The sequence below is a fragment of the Acomys minous genome, assembly GCF_964271855.1.
Source record: "Acomys minous genome assembly, chromosome: 2".
NCBI classification, from domain to species: Eukaryota; Metazoa; Chordata; class Mammalia; order Rodentia; family Muridae; genus Acomys; species Acomys minous.
Window position 1 is genome coordinate 120,015,216 of NC_140484.1, and position 21,477 is coordinate 120,036,692.

General features: G+C 36.2%; 1 protein-coding gene across 1 annotated transcript; it reads left to right on the forward strand.

Moving 5' to 3' along the window:
- Positions 1 to 791: 791 nt before the first annotated feature.
- LOC311578240 (olfactory receptor 5V1-like) lies at positions 792 to 20,292 on the forward strand (the record flags this gene model as incomplete). The annotated part of the gene is made up of 3 exons (XM_084748069.1): positions 792 to 903; positions 2,750 to 2,946; positions 19,322 to 20,292. Exon 3 carries the CDS (start codon positions 19,345 to 19,347, stop codon positions 20,290 to 20,292), a length of 948 nt encoding a protein of 315 aa, XP_084604195.1. The 5' UTR covers positions 792 to 903; positions 2,750 to 2,946; positions 19,322 to 19,344.
- Positions 20,293 to 21,477: the final 1,185 nt, after the last annotated feature.

Below are 21,477 nucleotides of genomic sequence, written 5' to 3' on the forward strand. Positions count from 1 at the left end.
TATGTGTATTTGTGAGTGCATGTGAGTGTGCATGTGTGTGTTTGTGAGTGCATGTGCATGTGAGTGTGCATCTGTGTGTTTGTGAGTGTGTGTGTTTTATTTTGCCAGCTGATTCATTTCCATCTTGCTGCTATGTGTATTATGTAGGATCATGGATAGCCTCTCATCATGGATACCCATGATGAAGCATGAGTAGGCTCTCATGAGACCTCCCTTTCTTAGCCACAATCAATTGCCAGTAGCTCAGTGGTTGCAGTCTTCCCAAGGCTGCAGCCTTTTAATATAGTTCCTCATGTTGTAGTGATCCCCTACTATAAAATTATTTTCTTTGCTACTTCATAACTATAATTGTGCTACTGTTATGAATCATAATGTAAATATTTGTGTTTCCCAATGACCTTAGGTGACCCCTGTGAAGAGGTTTTTCAACCTCCAAAGAAATAGCAGCCCACATGTTAAGAACTGTTGCCCTCTCCAGAGAGGCATGGAATTTTACAACTACCCTTCTTGCATGCTGAGATTTTGTCTGGCTTGATTTTGGGCCTATGTTGTTCATACTGTTACAATCACTGTGAATTCACATGTGAAACTGTATAGTTGTGTCATAAAAATACTGTTTCATTAGTCATTCACTGCTTTTGGCTCTTACAATCTTCTCACTCTCTTTTGCTAGGATCTCTGTGTTTTGGAAAGTGGGGCCATGCAGGAGGAACAGCAAAACAACTCTAGAACTCATGGAATACAGCCCACTGGTTATTATACCCATGATGGGTGTGTCTCAGTGATGCATAACCTCCTGGACCCTGTCCCCACCCCCTTGCCGAGAACTACATATCCTGAGGTACAAAATAACAATGCTTGATCTCATCAGGATGAAAAGAGCTCAAACTACAAAATAAGAAGGTAACTACTAGTACTAAACCCACTACATGGGAATAGCTCTGAGACTGGCTGAGACGTGATTGTACATGCATAGACAAGGGTTCTTATTGGTCATAGAATCCATGTGACTTATTATTAGATGACATTCTTCATATGGCATGAATGAAGATTAGCAGATGTCTTTCTTCTGCTCATATTAAGAGCAGAGATCCAGCCTTAATTGTTCTGTGCATCATGTACAGCTCATATATTTATAATTTTAGGACTGTATAATGCTTGTCAGAATTTATATGTTTTCAGGACAAAAGAATCAAACACTGAAGCTGGATTAGACCTGACAGGATTCATTCCTCTCAGCATGCTGGGCTCAGACATCCTGCATCGTTCAGGTTCCATCCCCAAATGTTTCAGTTGCTGTTATTCATTAGAACAGGACAGCTCCCAGACAGCTTCAAAGAAAGCTTCCATACACACTGGCCCAGTATTTTAGACTGTCCCACACAGGACTTCTCTTAGGCTTGGAATTTCTCAACATTTGAAAACTGGGCCATAGATGCTATTACTGTCTTGATTATCTATGTCTCCCAATTTTATTTGGGCCTCTACAAAGGTACTATTTGCCCAAAATCAGCTGGAAGAAACCCTAAGAGAACAATGCCCCATTTCCCCTAAAGGGGGGTTTGGGTAGGTTTGTATTCACTCTCTTGGACTACAGATGCTTAATTTCATTGGGAGTTGCTTGTAAGTTATGATTGGTCTTATTCAGAGAGAAAATGAGGTTGGACTCAGGGATGTTTCTCTTCCTCTATCTTTCTTTTGTAGATATGGAGATAGGGGTTGAAAAGAAAGAAGGGGGTATAAAAGATATAGGAATGATAGGATAAAAAGTAGATTATTAGACCTACTCCTCAATTTAAGGCCTTACTTGTTTCTAACAAAAAAGGTTATTTTTAATTCATTGGTATAGAACTTTGTATATTGACACAAAATAAGATTAACTTTGATACATTGATGTAGAATTTAAATTTAAGACTATTCTCTACACACATTATATATATATATATATATATATATATATATTCTACTTTAATATGAAGCACTGAACCCATACAACTCAAGTATAATATAAAGCTTATTTCCAATACCTGGAAAGGGCTATTGCAGGCTGATTAGCATAATTAAGTAATACAAGCCATTTGTTAGTTGATAAAATTATGGTTATGTCAACTACCAGCCTATTTTTAATCACAAGACTATACGTCCTAGGTTTAATAGATAGATATGATCCTATAGATAGAAAAGGTAAAATGGTTAAAGTCTTCAAAGTCTTAGAGACCTACAGAATATGGCATTAAGAAGCTTCTAATATCTTAATTGTAGAAGAATGGGGAAATAGAAGGGTCAAGAGGATCCTAGAAACCTACAAGAAGAACATCATGATGGGTGGATCTGGGCCCAGGGGGGTTTGTTCAAACTACGGCACCAATGAAGGACAATGCAAGTAGTAAACATTGAACCCCTCCTCAGATCTAGCCAATGGACAGGATATTCTCCACAGTTGTGAGGAGAGTAGAGACTGACTCTGACATGAACTCTGGTGCCCCATATTTGACCACTTTCCCTTGGTGGGGATGCCTGGTGGCACTCAGAGAAAGAATAAGCAGACTACCAAGATGAGACTTGATAGGCTGTGACTGTATAGTGGGAGTGGAGGTCCTCCTCGGTCATAGACCTAGGCGAGGGGAATAGGGTGAGAGCAGGAGGGAGGGAGGATACAAGTGATGGTATAACAATTGAGTTGTAATCTGAATAAATTAATTAAATAAAAAAAGAAGCTTTTAATATCTTAATGATTCTTTGACAACAGGACAGGCTAACTCGTGGCAATATCCAGCTTACCTCAAGAAGATGATAAGCATCAAAGATCCTCCTTATGGAGCTGGCTTCAAATGTGGCAAACCAACCACTGGGCAAAATGTCCTCATTTCTGCCACAGAGAATTTTTCCTAAAAATGAGCAAGCTTGGATACAGGCAGAGCTGACAGCCAACTCTGCCAAGACAGGGTAAGCAAGTCCTCAATAATTCCTGTCTCACAAATATGTATGTCAGCTATATTGGGCCAGAAGGCTGCAGATGATGTTCCAACATTATAGAGAGTTTTCTGTGATTGTTTAGGCAGTAAATTGTCTCTGTCATTTTTTTCTTTTTTCTTTTCCTTCACATTCTGGAAGCTGCTAGTCTGCACTTCTGGTTCACTTAAGTAATTAACTTTCATTCCTTCTCAAGTCTCTGATGAGGTTGAAGACCTGATAGTTTAGTCTTACAATTAACCTAAGCTGTTCATGGGTTAATATGTTTTTAGGTATAGATAGAGGTTTTGAATTGGCAGAGATGAGAGAGGATACATCTTGATTCTCATTCAGAATTTTAGACTTACCAAGATAGGAAAGATGTTTTCTACAAGGTTGCCAAATGCAATTAACCAAAATACCTTGAATGTAACCTTAATATGATCCCTGATTGTTTTGTGGTTCTTTTTGCTGTATGTAGTTTTTTTTTACTAATGTGTAATAATATAAATGTATATGACAAAATAAATAAATAAAAACATAAATAAAGTAAAAAAGCAATGCTTGATCTCTTTCAGGAATTGCTGCTGGAGCAGATTAATGATTCAATCACTATCTTTGAAAACAACCTGCAGATGTAGATTGCTAACAGAAATCATTACCCTTAGAAAGAATTTGGAAAAATAGATTGTTCAGCAAGGTTAGGTAAAGATGTTTTTTTTTACTAATGCCTCTGACATAGAAAGTCTTAGGGAAAAATAAATTGTTTAATAAACTTAGGTAAAGATGTTTTTGATATTGGCCCTGATAAAGGAAATCTTAGGGAACAATTGAAGTTAAAAGAAAGTACACTTTTATTTGTAAAGCTAGGGACTTTTTGAGGTTGGCAAAGCAAGAATAATGACCCATAGCAGCATTGGCTGGCGTGACTCTTTCAAGCCGGGCTGGTGACTGAGATGACGATTGATTTCCTTGTTTTATTTCCCCCTAGCTTTCTGATATGATTTAATAAAATATGTTAATGAGTAGATGAATACCTTTAGGATTTAAAGTACAGATGGCTGATTATTTTTATATAGATGTTTAGATTTGTGATTATTTTAAGATCTTTATAAGATTACTTGTAAGATAATTGATTCCTTCTCTTTTGAAACCTGCTAGTAAAGGAAAGATCACTGAGAAATTACCTTGCTTGCTTATACTCTGTTAATATTTAACAAGTTGCTTGGTTACAAATGTATGTGGGTTCTTGAAAATAACTTGTTATTCATGTTTGTTTCTCACCTATAATACATAAAACATTTGATCATGTGAAGGTATTGGAGAACATGATTTTATTACATATATCCATTGTAATAATTTATTTACAGAGAAATAGAATGTAAACACATTGTGATTTTTGTACTGCTTGAAAAATCTTGCTGGGGTATATAAGCTGTGGGAGAAATAATAAAGTTGTTGGAATTATTTTCCATCCACAAAGACATGTATCTGTGTATATGTATGTATATAAGGTTGTTGGAACTCACTCGTTGCAATCTTGTTCCATCCACCAAAGTATATGCATATGTACAATAGCTGGTTGAACTGGAACTCACTCTTCAGAGTTTGCTCCAATCACCAAGATGTGTGTGTGTGTGTGTGTGTGTGTGTGTGTGTGTGTGTGTGTGTGTGTATGTGTATGTATGTATGTATGTATGTATGTATGTATGTATGTATGTATGTATATGAATGTATAAAATAAGAGAAACTAAGAAGAAGCTTGTTGAAACCTACCTGCTAGAGTCTGTCCTAATTCATCAAGTGTATGTGTGTGTGTGTGTGTGTGTGTGTGTGTGTTTCTCTTCTACCATTCTTTCCCTTTCATTTTTAGATGCTTGCTACAGTCAGTGGAAGCCTCCGCTAGGAGCCATCAGCCTTAGTCCCTACTGGTCACCATTAGTGGAAGCCCCCTAGTAGGAGCTATGATGCCTATTGCAGATAACAATCAGTTCCAGCTTGCAAGGTTGCCTTCATAAAAAGTCTACAAGATCACCAGCCAGCCATGGGATCTACACCTTGCCTCAGTTTCCCCACTGATGTTGAAGCTGGACTTAGATAGGGTTTCAGTTAGCCATTTAAGGCTAATCACTGTCAAGTCCATTATTCTCAGCATGTTGGCCGGTTGTGAATCTTTGAGTTAAGAGCCATTTACTGCTAAGGAAATGTCATTCAAGGAGTTGAGAGACATATTAATCTATGTGTGTAGCAATAAGTAACTGGGAATTGTTTTAATATTATGTCTATTTAGCTGTATGTTTTCCCCCAGTACCTATGGCATATATAGCCACAAGAACTTACCACACATGGATTGTCTCTTGTGAAATTGACCCTGAATTCAAGAAGTATGTTTTTGCTTATTTTTATGACATTCATGTCATTGTTGCACCAGTGGACAATTGTGTACTCTTGGTCATTAAACAGATCACATGGTTTGAAACTGGATAAGACTGATTTATTTTTTCCTCTGGTAGCATGCACAGAACCTTGCAGTTCTATGAAATCTTGCCAGTAGAGATGAAGCTTCCAGGTCATTAACAGCTTTATTTCTCTATGTTCTGTGACTTGAATATGTGATGTGTCAGCAGCAATAGGGCCTTACCATCAATTCTGGAGGCTAGCCAAGAACATTGTAAATCCTTGTAATGCTTGGGGATCTGTTAGACCCCACCGAACAGCAACTGCAATTATAAGTACCAATTACTGTAGCCTTTTTTGTCTGTAAGCCTTTGATGGCTATTTGGGACATTCCTCTGCCCCCATTTCAGGGTAGCTTCATTTAAACTCTTCATATATATGAATTTCATAAAGTTCTTGAGTGTTAGTTGTCCCTCTCACTCACGACCTGACCCAGTCCTTCCTGTTCTACTATTCCCCCTTCCTCCCTCACACCACCAGCACTCTCTCTCACCTCCCTTGAAACCTCCACCCCCATTGGTGCCCTTCCAGTTTTATGACCTCCATCAGTATTCCAATTTAAATACATGTTGAATCACAATTCAAGGCTAACATATTCATATTATTAGAGAGGACATGTGACATTTGTCTTCCTCGGTTTGGGTTACCTAATTCAGATCTCCAGCTCCATGGATTTACCAGCAAATTTCATTTTTCATAATAGACAATTGGCATTTCTTTGTGTAAATATAACCACTTTTCAAAATCAGTTGACCAATGGATGGACAGGTAGGCTGTTTCCATTTCCTGGCTATTGTAAATAGATCAGCAATGACCACAAATTTACAAGTGTCACTGTAGTGTACAGTCCTTTGGATATCAAGTGTGGCACAGCTGGATTATATGGTTGTTCTGTTCTAAATTTTTGAGGAAATGGTTCACTGAAGTACAAAGTAGATACACCAGAAAGTGAACACTCTACAATGCCACATACAAATTTAATATAATCCCCAACATAATAGATAATGATCCATATCTTTAAAGAGGAGTGTATTATTTATAACTTGAGTGCCTCAAAGTCTGGTACATATATGCTTAGGATATAATGTCTTCTTGGTTAACTGTTCTCTTGATTAGAATGAAGTGTATCTCTTCATGCCTTCTGATTAGTTTTAGTTTGAAGTCTGCTTTGTCAGATGTTAGTATAACAGTGACTTTTTATTTCTGAGACCCACTTGAATAGATTATTTTTGTAAATCCATTTGTTTTAATTTGGTTTCTTTCTTCAAAGATAAGATGCACTTTTTGTCTGTAAGATATAATGGATTTTGTTCCATGTAGTCAGCTTGAATATTTTGATGAGTGAATTGAGGCCATTGATATTTAAAATTATTACTGAAATGTATGTTAATTACAGCCATCCTGTTGTTTATTTGTTGTTGCTGTTTGTATTCCCAGTGATACTTCATGTTTTGATTATTATGGCTTTTAATTTCTTTTTTTCTTTCTATGATCTCTTGGATTTTCTCATTTGTCTCTTCAGCCTGAAATATTGCTTCTTGTGTTTTCTTTATGTTTGGTTTGTTGACTTTATAGTGCGGAAAATTTTTCTTCTTCAGTTATGGCAGATAGTTTTTCTGACTATATCATTCTAGGAGCAGAGGGCAGGAAATCATCAAACTCAGGATTGAAATAAAAATTAGAAACAAAGAAAACAATTAAAAGGATAAAAAAACTAAGAGCTGGTTCTTTGAGAAAACCAATGAGATAGACAAACCCTTAACCACAATAACTAAAAGGCAGAGGGAGAGTATTCAAATAAAAAATCAGAAATGAAAAGGGAGACATAACAGATACGGAGGAAATACAAAGAATCATTAGGTTTTACTTCAAAAGCCTATTAACTACAAAATTTGAAATGTAAATGAAATGGACAAACTTATTGATAGATACCACTTACCAAAATGAAATCAAGATAAGCTAAACAAATTAAATAATCTTATATTTCCTAAGCAAGTAGAATGATCCAAAGTCTCCCAACCAAAAAAGCCCATGGCTAGATGGGATTCATCACAGAATTCTACCAAAATTTCAAAGAAAAGCTAATACCAATTCTCTTAAAACTTTTCCACAAAATAGAATCAGAAGGAACATTACCAAACTCTTCTATGAAGCCACAGTCACCTTGATACCTAAACCACATACAAATGCAACAAAGAATGATGTTTCAGACCAATTTTCCTCATGAACATTAATGCAAAAATACAAGAAAAAAAACTTGCAAACTGAATCCAAGAACACTTCAAAAATATCATCCACCATCACCAAGTAGGCTTCATCCCAGGTATGCAAGGGTGGTTCAATATATGTAAATCCTTGAATGGAATCCATCACATTAAAAACCTGACAGAAAAAAAAACACATGATAATCTCCTTAGGTGCAGAAATATATATTGGCAAAATCCAATACCCATTCATGTTAAAAGAATTGGAGAGATTGCGTATACAAGACGCATACCTAAACATAGTAAAGCAAATATATATCAAGCCTATAACCAACATCAAACTAAATGGAGAGAAACTTTAACCAATTTCATTGATATAGACACTCGACAAGGATGTCCACTCTCTCCATATCTCTTCAGTATAGTCCCTGACATCTTAGATCACGAGATCAAACCAATACGAATTGGAAAGGAAGATGTCAAAGTATCACTAGTCACAGATATGATCATATATATAAGTGACCCCAAATATTTTACTGAAGAACTCCTACAGCAATGTGACTGGATAAAAATTCAACTAAAAATGAGTAGCCATCCTGTATACAAAAGACACACATGCCAAGAAAGAAATTAGGGAACAACATCCTTCACAATTGCCACAAAAACATAAAGTATCTTGGTGTACTCTAACCATGCAAGGAAAGACTTGTATAAAACACTTCAAGTCTCTGAAAGAAGAATGAAATTGAAGAAGATATCAGAAGATGGAAAGATCTCCTGTGCTTATGGATCAGCAAGATTAATTTAGTAAAATGTCCATCTTATCAAAAGCAATCTACAGAATCCATACAATCATAATCAAAATGTCAACACAATCTTTACAGACCTTGAAAGATCAATTCTCAACTTCATATCTTAAAGCAAAAAAACCCCTCAGAATATCTAAGACAATACTTTACAATAAAAGATCTTCTGGAGGTATCTCCATTCCTTATGTCAAGCTGTATTATAGAGCAACAGTAGTAAAAAGTGCATGGTAATGGCATAGAAACAGACAGATGGGTCAATAGAATCAAATAGAAGACTCAGAAATAAACCCACAAATCTATGGACACTTGCTTTTTGATAAAGAAGCCAAAACCATACAATGGAAAAAAAATAACATCTTTAACAAATGGTGTGGGTTGAACTGGATGTCTACATGTAGAAAAATGCAAATAGACCCTTATTTATCACCTTGCTTAAAACTAAAGTCCAAGCGGGTTAAGGACCTCAATATAAAACCAGACACATTAAATATGTTAGAAGAAAAATTGGGGAAGAGTTGACAAAGGAGACAGCTAACTGAATAGAAGGCCAACAGCTCAGACTCTAAGATCAACAATTAATAAATGGGACCTCATGAAATTGAAAATCTTCTGTAAGGCAAAGGAAGGACACTGACATAACAAAACAATAGCATTCAGACTGGGAAAACATCTTCACATCTCACAGAGGCTAATATTCAGATTATATAAGGAACTCAGGAAATTAAACACCATCAAATCAAATTATCCAATAAAAATGGGGTATAGATCTAAACAGAGAATTCTCAAGAAACCAATATCAATTGGCCAAAAACAAAGAATGCTCAGTGTCTCTAGTCATCAGGGAAATGCAAATCAAAACAACTCTGTGACTTTTACACTTATCAGAATGACTAAGATCAAAGGCTCAAGTGACAGCACATGCTGGGAAGGCTGTGGAGAAAGAAGAACACTTCTCCATTGCTGATGGGAGTGCAAACTTGTACAATCACTTTGGAAATCAATTTGGTGCTTTTGCTGAAAACTGGGAATAGATCTACCTCAAGACCCAGCTATACCACTCCCGAATGATGCTTCACCATACAAGAAGGACATTTGCAAAACTATGTTCTTAGTGGCTTTCTGGAAAAAACTTAGATGTCCCTCAACTGAAGAATGGATAAAGAAACAGTGGTACCATGAGAAGATGGAATGATCTCCCTTGGTTATGGATTGGGAGAATTAACATAGTAAAAATGGCCATCTTACCAAAAGCAATTTACAGATTCAATGCAATGCAATCCCTATCAAAATACCTACACAATTTTTAAAGACATTGAAAGATCAATCCTCAACTTCATATGGAAAAGCAAACAAACAAACAAAAAACCAGAATAGTTAAAACAATCCTATACAATAAAAGATCCTCTGGAGGAATCTCCATTCCTGATCTCAAGCTGTACAAATGAGCAACAGTAATTAAAACAGCATGGTACTGGCACAGCAATAGGCTGGTTAATCAATGGAATCAAATTGAAGAGCCAGATATGAATCTGCACACATATGGTCACTTGATTTTTGACAAAAAAGCCAAATCTATTCAATGGAAAAATGATAACATCTTCAACAAATGGTGCTGGTCTAACCGGATGTCTAACGTGTAGAAAAATGCAATTAGACCCATATTTGTTACCATGTACAAAACTCTAGTCCAAGTGGATTAAAAACCTCAACATAAGACCAGAGACATTAAATCAGTTAGAGGAAAAATTGGGGAAGAGCCTGGAACACATTGGCACAGGAGACAACTTCCTGAACAGAACACCAACAGCCCAGGCCTTAAGGTCAACAATTAACTAATGGGACCTCATGAGGATGAGAAGGTTCTTTAAGGCAGGACACACTGTCAACAGAACAAAGCCTACAGATTGGGAAAAGATCCTCACCAACCCTTCATCTGACAAAGGTCTAATTTCCAAAATATATAATATATATAAAATATATATAATATATATATAATATATAAAAAAATATACTATATATATATATAAAGAACTCAAGGAATTAAATACCACCAAACCAAATAACCCAATTAAGAAATGGGGTTGAGAGCTAAACAGAAATTCTCAACAGAGGAATATCGAATGGCAGAGAAACACTTAAAGAAATGCTCAACATCGTTAGTCATCAGAGTAATGCAAATCAAAATGACTCTCAGATTCCATCTTACACCCATCAGAATGGCTAAGATAAAAAAATTCAAGTGACACCACATGCTGGCAAGGATGTGGAGAAAGGGGAACACTCTTTCACTGCTGGTAGGAATGCAAACTGGTACAACCACTTTGGAAATCTATCTGACGGTTTCTCAGAAAACTGGGAATAGCTTCCTCAAGACCCAGCTATTCCACTCCTTGGAATATACCCAGAAAATGCTCCACCACACAACAGGGACATATGCTCAATCATGTTCATAGTGGCCTTATTCCTAATAGCCAGAACATGGATACAGCCAAAGTGTCCCTCAGTAGAAGAATGGATAAAGAAACTGTGGTATATTTACACTATGGAATCAGCTATTAAAAATTAGGAATTCCCAAAATTTGTGGACAAATGGATTGAACTAGAAATTATCATAATGAATGAGTTAATCCCGAAGCAGAAAGACTCAAATGGTAAATACTCACTTATATCTGGACCCTAGGCTAAGGGGCATGTCCCATGAATGTCTTCACTTATCAGGAAAGTGGGACAGAGGGGAGGAAATCCTATTGGGTGAGAGAAGCATGAGAGAATGGGGAAATGAAGGATCCAGAGGGTCCTAGAAACCTATAAGAAGAACATTATGATGGGCAGATCTGGGCCCGAGGGTCCTGCTCAAACTGTGGCACTTGCCAAGGACAATACATGCAGTAAACTTTGAACCCCTACCCAGGTCTAGCCAATGGACAAGACATTCTCCACAGTTGAGTGGAGAGTGGGGTCTGACTTTCACACGAATTCTGGTGCCTCATTTTTGACCATGTCCCCTTAATGGGGAGCCCTGGTGACACTCAGAGAAAGGATAGCAGGCTACCAAGAAGAGACTTGATATCCTATGAGCATATACAGGGGGAGAAGGTCTCCCTCAGTCACAGTCATAGGGAAGGGGAGTATGGGGCAAGCAGGAGGGAGGGAGGAATGGAAGAATACAAGGGATGAGCTAACAATTGAGATGTAAGATGAATAAATTAATAAAACATTTAAGAAAGAAACTGTGGTACATTTACACAATGGAATACTACTCAGCTATTAAAAACAAGGAAATCATGAAACTTACAGGCAAATGGATGGAACCAGAAATAATCATCCTTAGTGAGGTAACCCAGACCCAGAAAAGCACAGATATTATAAGCAGATATCAGCCTCATAATGCAGATATACACACTACAATACACAGACCTGAAGACACTAAATAACAAGGAACACATTAGGGGACATGCTCAAATCTCATTCAGGAGGGCAAATGGAATAGACACTGGAAGTAGTTGAAGAGAAAGAATAGAGTGGGAGCCTATCACAGAAGTCATTTGAATGACTCCACTCAGTGTAGGATTGAAGTAGATGCTGAGATTCACAGCCAAACTTTGTGGGTAGAGCACAAATAGTCTTATGGAAGAGTTGAGGGATAGAAAGACCAGCAGAGGATGAAGCTCCACAATGAGACCAATGTAGCCAACAAATTGGCCCAGTTGTGGGTGGTTCAAATACTTGTGCTCAGTTGTAGTAGGTAGGTAGCACTGCCTTCTTTTGTTCCTATAATATGAGGAGTAAGGTCAACCTCTGACATGGATTCTGGTGCCCACTCATTGATCACTTCCCCCTGGTGGGCAGCTTTGCCAGGGCACAGAGGAAGGAGATGCCGGAAGTCCAGAGGAGACTTGATAGGCTGGGGTCATATGATAGAGGAGTAGGGCTCCCTTTCTGAGGACTAGGGAAGATGGGACCAAGAGAAGAAGAGGGAGATGGCTACAATTGGGATGTAAAGTGAATGAGTTAAAAAATAAAAATTTAAAAATAGAAAAAAAAAAAAGAGAAAAAATTTACTTGAAGTCTTTAATGCCATTTATGGTTGTTCTTTTAGATGATATGTTTTGGGGTTCATGTAGATAATTTTCATTTACAAACATTTTTACAAGACTGGTAGGTTTTGGAGAGCAGACTGGCTTAATTTTTCTTTTTAAAAATTATTATAATGTATTGAGATTACATCCTGATTTTTTATCCCCTCATTTGTATCTTCCCATTCCAACTCTCCCTCCCTCATCTACCCTATTCCCTTCCCCTAGACCTCTTACAGAAGAGAGCCTCTTCTCCCACTATATGACCACAGCCTATCAGGTCTCATCTCGGTAAGCTACATCCCCTTCCTCTGTGTTCCCACTGGGCCTCTCCACCAAGAGGAACTGATCAAATTGGGAGCACCAGAGTTCATGTCACAGGCAGTCCCTGCTCCCCCCACAACCAGTGAAGAATGAATTTTCCATTGGCTATATCTGAACAGGGGGTCTAGATTCACTGCATGCATTGTCCTTGGTTGGTGCAACAGTTTGTGCAAGTGTCCCTGGGTCTGGATCTTCAGGCCTTGATGGTCTCCTTTGCTCAACTATATTCATAGCTGCTTTATTTGTAATAGCCCAAATCTGGGAACATCCTAGATGGCCCTCAACTGAACAATGGATAAAGAAACTGTGGTACACTTACATAATGGGATACTACTCAGTTATTAAAAACAAGGACATCTTGAAATTTGTAGGAAAATGGATGGAACTAGAAACGATTATCCTGAGTTTGGTAATCCAGACCCAGAAAGATATGCATGGTACATACTTATAAGTGCATATTAGCCCAACATAGATGTTGTCTGAGAGACACCACCCAGCAGGGGGCTGGGACAGACACTGAGACTTGCAGCCACAATCTGGGATGAGTGCTGAGAGTGATATAGAATAGTAGAGGGATGGAAGGACCTAGAAGGTTCAGGAGCCCCACATGGAGACCATCAAGATTTAATTTTTCTCACTGTTGGTATTTTTTTTTTTTTGTGAAGAAGTCTGTGTATGTGGACTTCTTTTATTAGTTCCAAGTCTAATATGAACAGAACAGTTTTAGTTGGAAGAGGCCCATGTATGTTCAGAGTGGGCCTGAAGGTTGCAAATAGCTTGGGGAATAAATTCAGGGGGATACATAAGACTCAAGATGTACTTACTTTAGTGTAAAGGTATATTTGCTTGAGTGGATAGGCTGAATGTTCTGTCAAAGTGGCCTTGGTATTAGAGGAAAGGTTGGGAACGTTTAGGCAGAAGCCTAGAGATCATTTGTGGCATAGGCAGGCAAGACCAGATTAGATCTCACACTACATGTGGGACCCAGGTTAGGTCTTTCAGTTTGAGGAGAATGGGCGGATGGGGAGAGGTGAGGGAGACTCACGAGATTAGATCACAAATAAGGAAGTGATTGTTTCCAGTGTCTGGCTATTACAAAAAAGCTGGTTCATACATAGTTGAGTAAGTGTCCTTCTGGTATGCTGGAACATCTTTTCTGTATATTCCCAGGAGTGGTATCGCTGAGCCTTGAGGTAGAACTATTCCTATTTTTCTGATAAACTTCAGATTGATTTTCAAAGAGGTTGTACAAATTTGTATGGCTTAGTAGGAGAGTTGCCCCCTTTTAAGGCAGAATTCTGTCTGTGGTAGAAAGAGGACATTTTACCCTGTGGCTTGTTTGCCACATTTGATGTGTGGTAAGTGGCTGATAGGTCAGGTCATAGTGAAAGCCCAGTGTTTGGTTGCAGCTCAGGTAGGGTTGGCCTGAATAGGCAGGGACATTGTATGTCGGTCCTGGACTAGATATACAAGTGATTTTATTTTTATCTTTTTAATTAAACATTTTTATTTTTTACATATACATTTGTATTATTACCCATATATACAATAATGACTACCTATAATAAGAAGAGCCATGACACAATCAAGAATTATATAAATGTTACATTCTTAGTGTTTTGGCTATTTGTATTTGACAACCTGAAGAAAACATCTTGCCTGTCTTGGTGGTCCTAAAATTCTGACTGTAAATCAATCTCCATCACATCTTGTCATTATCAACTTAAAACATCTATCTAGCCCTAGAAACATCTTAACCCCTAAACAACTAAGCTTCATTGTAAAACTAAGCTACCTGGTCTTCATACATGGATTCATCAGAGACTTGAGAAGGAGTAAGCTTGATTATCTGAGTATGCCTAGTGTAGGTTAGTCGCTTTCCAAATGAGAAGATGACAGAGATAGTTTGCTACCTGAATAGTCACCCAAAACTCTTTATTACATTGGAGCATCTTCTTCAGCCTTCTGACCCACTATATCTGACAGACATATTTGTGAGGCAGGAACTGTTGAGGACTTGTTTACTCTGTCTTGGCAGAGTTAGAGTTTAGCCATCAACTCTGCCTGCATCCAAGCTTGCCCCCCTTTTTAAAGGCAGAAGTCTGTCTGTGGTAGAAATGAGGACATTTTGCCCAGTGGCTTGTTTGCCACATTTAAAGCCATCTCCATAAAGAGGTTCTTTGATGTTCATCATCCTCTTTGAGGTAGGTTGGGTGTTGCCAGGAGTTAACCTGTCTCATTGTCAGTGAATCTATAAAATGATAAAAACATTTTGAAATGCCATCTTCTGCATGTATCTGAGGTTTTTGAAGAGCTCATCTATACAGCCTGTAATGGCACTTTCAAAGTATTGGAAGTAAATCTTGTATTATAATTGAGTAATATGGGCACAATACCTCATATTAGAGTGGAAATATATATATATATATATATATATATATATATATATATAATGTGTGAAGAATAAACTTACTTTTGAATTCTATACCACTGTATCTAGAATTAAACTTATTTTGTATCTATATATAAAATTCTATACCAGTGAATTAAAAATAACCTTGTGAGTGACAATTGAGGCATTAAGTTGAGGAATAGATTCACTAATCTACTTTTTTAAAATCTTCCCTATATATTTCTATATTTCCCCTTTCTTTCTTTTCAACTCCTATCACCAAAGCTAAGAATGTAAGATAAGGGAAAAGAGAGACACCGCTGTTTTTAACCTTGTTTTCTTCCTAAATAAGACTAATAATAACTTGTAACCTTACATGCTGAGCCATCTCCACAGCTTCCATTTGTCTGTTAGGTAATCAGTCATCTATCTACAAGATTTCATTGTATCAGAAGTCAAGTTACATGGTGTGTGTTCAATTAGTTTTGTTTATATTCACACTGGATCTGAACTTTTTACTGGTCGTATGGATGACACATAGCGTTCACAAGATGCACTGCGTAATCATGCATAAAAATGTATTTCATCCAACAATGAAAAAAGAAAGTGTGATAATATAATTATACTTTGCATTAATGATTGAATACATTTATTTTTTGCTGCTGTCTGGCCACATAATTGCTATAAATCATTTTGTTTTACCTTGTTTACAAGGTATGTAAACATGTATTTTTATTTTACATTGGGATATGGAATTGTCATTTATTTAGTATATATAAAAACAACTCAATGATTTTTTAAATTAACATAATTGTTTGAGGAAGCTTATGAACTTATATTTCATATTTATATTTGGCTGCATACCAGGGTTGCACATATTTGGTAGACCATTTAAAGAAACTAAAATATCACCATTGTGCCATAGGATTATTTTAAATCTTACATCAACTTAATTAGGTGCGATCCCATTACCAGGTTGGTAGTAATGTGAATAGTCTCTCATAAGTTCTTATTATCGTGCCTCCCCAAGGATAAAGCAGGAATAATATAAATTATGTACCAAGCCCTGATGTGAATCTTATATTGAAGCGGTGACTTTGCTTTTATCTACTGATGTACTCTGTGGCTAGGCCATTTGATTTACCTTGCTTTTTTTTTCTTTCTTTCTTTTTTCTTTTTTAGTGGTAATGTGACTTACTTTTAAAGCAAAATTTGCCTAAGCTATTTTACTGATGTTGTTACAACAAATCAAATACATTTTAAGTTACACTAAGTTTTAATTCTTAGTTTTTAAGTCTTAGTAAAAAGTAAAAAAAAAAAGTTTTACTTTTTACTTAGTTATCAACCAATTTTATGTATATTGCATAAAATTTAATATTCTATGAAGATAAAAGCTTCATATGTTTGCCATTTACCATACTGAAAACGGTAAGAGAGAATGATAGTAAGAAAGTGTGAATTCTGGGTAATTTATAACAGATGGTTAATGATCACATTGTATGCCAGTTCTCACTTATAACTATACATTTATGAAATACCAAATGAAACTCATGGGTTACATTACATAAACGCTTGCCAGCATCTTTAGTTTTTATTTATCTGTCCACTGGGAATGTTATATAAACTCTTCCTAAGAAATACATGATGAGAAACATGTTACTCTTTTTCTTATTTGTTTATAACTGCTTAATACTTGTTTATGTTTGAATTAGGAATAGGAGATTATTGAGATAAATACAATACAAGCCAACACAAACAAGCCCTGTACTGTATATATTTCTTGTTTTGTTTTTCAAGACAGAACTTCTTCATGTAGGCCTAGCTGTCCTGAACTCTTTGTAGACCAGACTGACCTCTAACTCACAGTGATCTGCCTGCCTTTGCTTCCCTGGGTTCTGGACTTACAGGTGTGGCCATCCTGTCCAGCTTGTATTGTATACATTAAGGCCATGTGTTTTATTGAATACTCTAAAAAAAAATATAAACGTATAGAGTAAAAAATGTGCTTTCAGTTATGATGGGTTCATATTAGTTTGGAAATAAACAGGACATGTTTATTAGTCAGAATGTCATTGATGAGGTATTACAATCATATTTTAAAGAGAAAATTTTGTGTTAGTGAAAATAAAATCACACATTGTATAAACTAGAATTTACTCACTGAAGATGCTGCTCTTGGTGATACAGGTGTCATATTTACACCTGCTGAGTTGTTGCCACAGATTTAATTATGTAACTCTGTAGGCAGGAACTTACTATTCCTGCAGGGCTGTGGGCATTTGAGAACTTAAGAACTGAAATGACAGTTTTGTTTTAATCATTGTTATTCACCCATTAACTATTCCTCAACTGCACAATGGTATACTTATATTTTGTTTTTATACTAAATTTCTTTGTTGTATCTTGTGACTTGAAGAGATCATTAATTAAAGTTATATTTTTTCAAAAAATTTCCATAAAATTCAGTAGAGAAAAATATCACTGCTCTAGGGTTTGTTTGTTTTTCTTTGTTTTGAAGTAGGGTCTTTTCTTTATAGTCCAGGGTGGCCTCAAGTTCAAGATTCCCTTATCTTAGACTCTGAATATAGAAATTAAAACCATACACCAGTGTAGCCACTTTATCAGGCACTCTCAGGAACCTTATTATCCTTTTTAAATATCTTACATAGGAAAAAGTGATAGGAAAACCATTCCATTTTAAATAAAAATCAGTATGTATAACTTGCAATACTTTTCTTATGGAGTTTAATTGACCAAAGACAATAATTATTGTTTTTGCATAAAATTGGATATGGTAGTAGAATGTTCCTGATTTTACAGGTGAATTTCATAATATGTGGTGGTAAAAAATGTTTTCAAAGTGACAAAAATATTAATTTGATGTCTTTAGTTAAAATCTTCTAAATAACCTGCCTACTGTTGCTATTATACATCTAAGTTAAATGCTAAGATTTTTTAAAAAAAATATGGGTTTAAAGTAATAAGAACATCTCTGTATTTATTCCTTCCAAGTATAGATATTTGGTTTGAGGAAGTAAAGTGTTATTCATATAAATTTTTCCTTCTATTATTATTTATTACATGTAAATCCAGGACGTGGAGCCAAGCCATCCACCTGTTTAAGGTCTAGACCAAACATCACAATGAAATAAGCATGATACCAACAACTTGCAAATGCTGATAATGGTTTTTTTTTTAAATTCAAACTCTCAAACCTATGTTATTTTAGATTCAACACAGTTTTTAAAATAACTTAAAAAAATAGCTGGCAAGTCAGCAGAAGTCAGCTACCGGACACCAGCTGTAGAAAGAAGAAACCAGTGTGTTTACCAAGCAGCAGAGGGAAAACATGCAGAATATTAAATTGAGTTTGGAAACAGCTTTTGAGGAGACTAATACATTTCTGATATATAACTACAATTCTATTTTCAGCCAGAATATTGGTATTTTTTGCACCAAAGTCAGTATTTTTGGAAATAAGCCTTTTAGACTATAAATTTGACTCGTATGACTAATTAATAGTAATTCTGTTAAACATTCTATTTTGTTAAGTTCTTAGTATACATTTTATGCTATTTTTGACTTGATTTCCTACACATTTGCTAATTACTAATATGTATTATTTTTATGAATCAAGGAATTTATATTTATTATAATTATATAAAAAATCAAATGTAATAATGACTGCATGATATATCTATTCTATGTTATAGTAATTTAATTTGGAAGAGTATATAAATTTATGGATATACTTATAAGTCTAAATGAAGTAAATGTTTATGGAGATGTGAGAAATCCATCAGCTTTCATGAATAAAATCACATAATTAAAGAATTGGTAATGATAAAGAATTGGTAATGATTATAAAGAAGATACACTTTCAATTTCTCTTTAGTGTCTCAGAGGGCTTTCTAAAGATAAGGAGCAGAAGGTGAGAACTTAAAACAATTGTATGAATACCCAAAAATTTTAGACAGAAGAACTAATAGCTAAAATCCACAATTGAAGTGGAGCAATTATAATTCACCATTAGCCTGGTATTTCCTTTGTCCCAGGTTTCCCTGCCCCGTCACTCTAATCTTCATTCTCTGCTTTCCTTTCCATTAGAAACATCCTTGTAGACAGAGGAGATGGATGTCTATAATCTTACCACAGTGACTCAGTTCATCCTCATTGGGCTCTCTGACCTCCCCGAGGTGCGTTACCCTCTCTTTGCGGCCTTTGCCATCATCTACCAGATCACTTTGTTGGGAAACGGAGCCATCCTGTTGGCCATTGTGACCGAGAGAAAGCTTCAAACTCCCATGTACTATCTGTTGGCAAATCTGTCCTTGCTAGACATGTTCTGCCCATCAGCGACTGTCCCCAAGATGCTCAACAATCTCTTGACTGAGGACCACAGCATTTCGTTTGTTGGGTGTGCTTTGCAGCTCTATTTCCTGGTGGCCCTAGCTGGGACTGAAGTTTTCTTGCTGGCTGTGATGGCTTATGACCGGTATGTGGCCATATGCTTCCCTCTGCGTTACTCCGTCATTATGACCAAGGTTCGCTGTGTGCAGCTGTTGTTCGGGACCTGGGCAGCTGGGTTTCTCAATTCATTCATGCATACGATGGCCACTTTCAGCTTAACTTTCTGCAAGTCTAATCGAGTTAACCAGTACTACTGTGATATCCCACCCGTGGTGGCCCTGTCATGCTCATCCACCTTCATAGCAGAACTGCTTATTTTATTGATGGGGAGCATCTTTGGGGTTGGTGCTTTTCTGATCACTCTGATCTCCTACATTTACATTGTCTCCACCATCCTGAAGATCCAGTCAGTGGAAGGGAAGCGCAAAGCTTTCTCCACGTGTGCTTCCCATCTTCTGGTAGTCTTCCTGTTTTACGGCACAACTATATTTACCTATATGCGCCCCTCCCCCAGCCAACACTCTCCTGCCAGAGACAGGCTCATCTCTATGCTGTATGGGGTCATTACTCCCATGTTAAACCCCATTATCTACAGCCTGAGAAACACAGAAGTCAAAGGAGCACTCAGGAAAGTTTTGCATCTTAGGATATGTTCACAGAAGGTATGATGTAAGACTTGCTCAAATTCTTCATAAAATGAATATATAGAAGCATGTAATAAAATAGAACATGTGCACTGACGTGAACTGATTACAGACGCATGTAATTTCAAACATAATGTGCATGCATCTGTATATAAAGGAAACGAAAATTTCTCTTTTAACTGTTTATTTACTTTGGTGTTATTTTTGTGATTTTCCTGAACATATGTGTGCATAACGTTTGTGTGCCTGGTGCCTGTGGAGGCTTTAAGGGGATTTTGGATCTTCTGGAATTGGAGTTATAAATGGTTGTGAGATTCCCTGTGGATTCTGGAGTCTGAACTTGCATCCTTTTCAAGGGCAGCAAATACTCTTAACTATAAGCCATCTGTCCAGCACAGAAATTCAAATTTCCAATTAAAAATATTTTTATTTTTTATTTTATTTTAATTAAACATTCATTTTTATTTTATTTTTGATATTGATAAGATTTAATATCCCATATGAAGTAACTTTACCTTGATTGCAACTTTATATCAACATCTATATGTAATCCACGCCTACAAGTGTGTTTCTATGTGTCTGCATTATTTGTTTCTTTTTGTATTTCTAATCTTTGTCTATTCTCATCTATCCATGTAGTTACAAATCTCTATTTCAAAAATTTGTACTTCTACTTTAATTGACAAATATAAATATTTAAGGGAGACAACATCATGACGTTTTCATAAACTCTTTGCATATCATTAAATAATGCTGATCAACACATTTCTCATCTCAAATCTATCATTTTTTCTCATGAGAACTCTTGAGATTTACATGTTTTAAACTAAGAAACACACATATATTATTATGTATTCAACATACTTTGAAATACATCTTATTGGAAAAATGTTATTTCACCTGAGAATATGAACATCTATGCGCTCAAATCACTAATTCTCTATTGTCTCCACAGTACTACTTTCTGATAACGAACATTTTTCTTTTTTTATGTTCATAGCAGTTTTATTCATTTTTTCATTTAAAAAATTTTAAAATATATTTTATTAATTTATTCATATTACATCTCAGTTGTTATTCCATCCCTTGTATCCTCCCATTCTTCCCTTCCTCCCATTTTCCCTTTACTCCCCTCCCCTATGACTGTGACTGAGAGGGACCAACATTTTTCAATTAGCTCAATTCCTTCTAATTCCATATGTAAGTTAG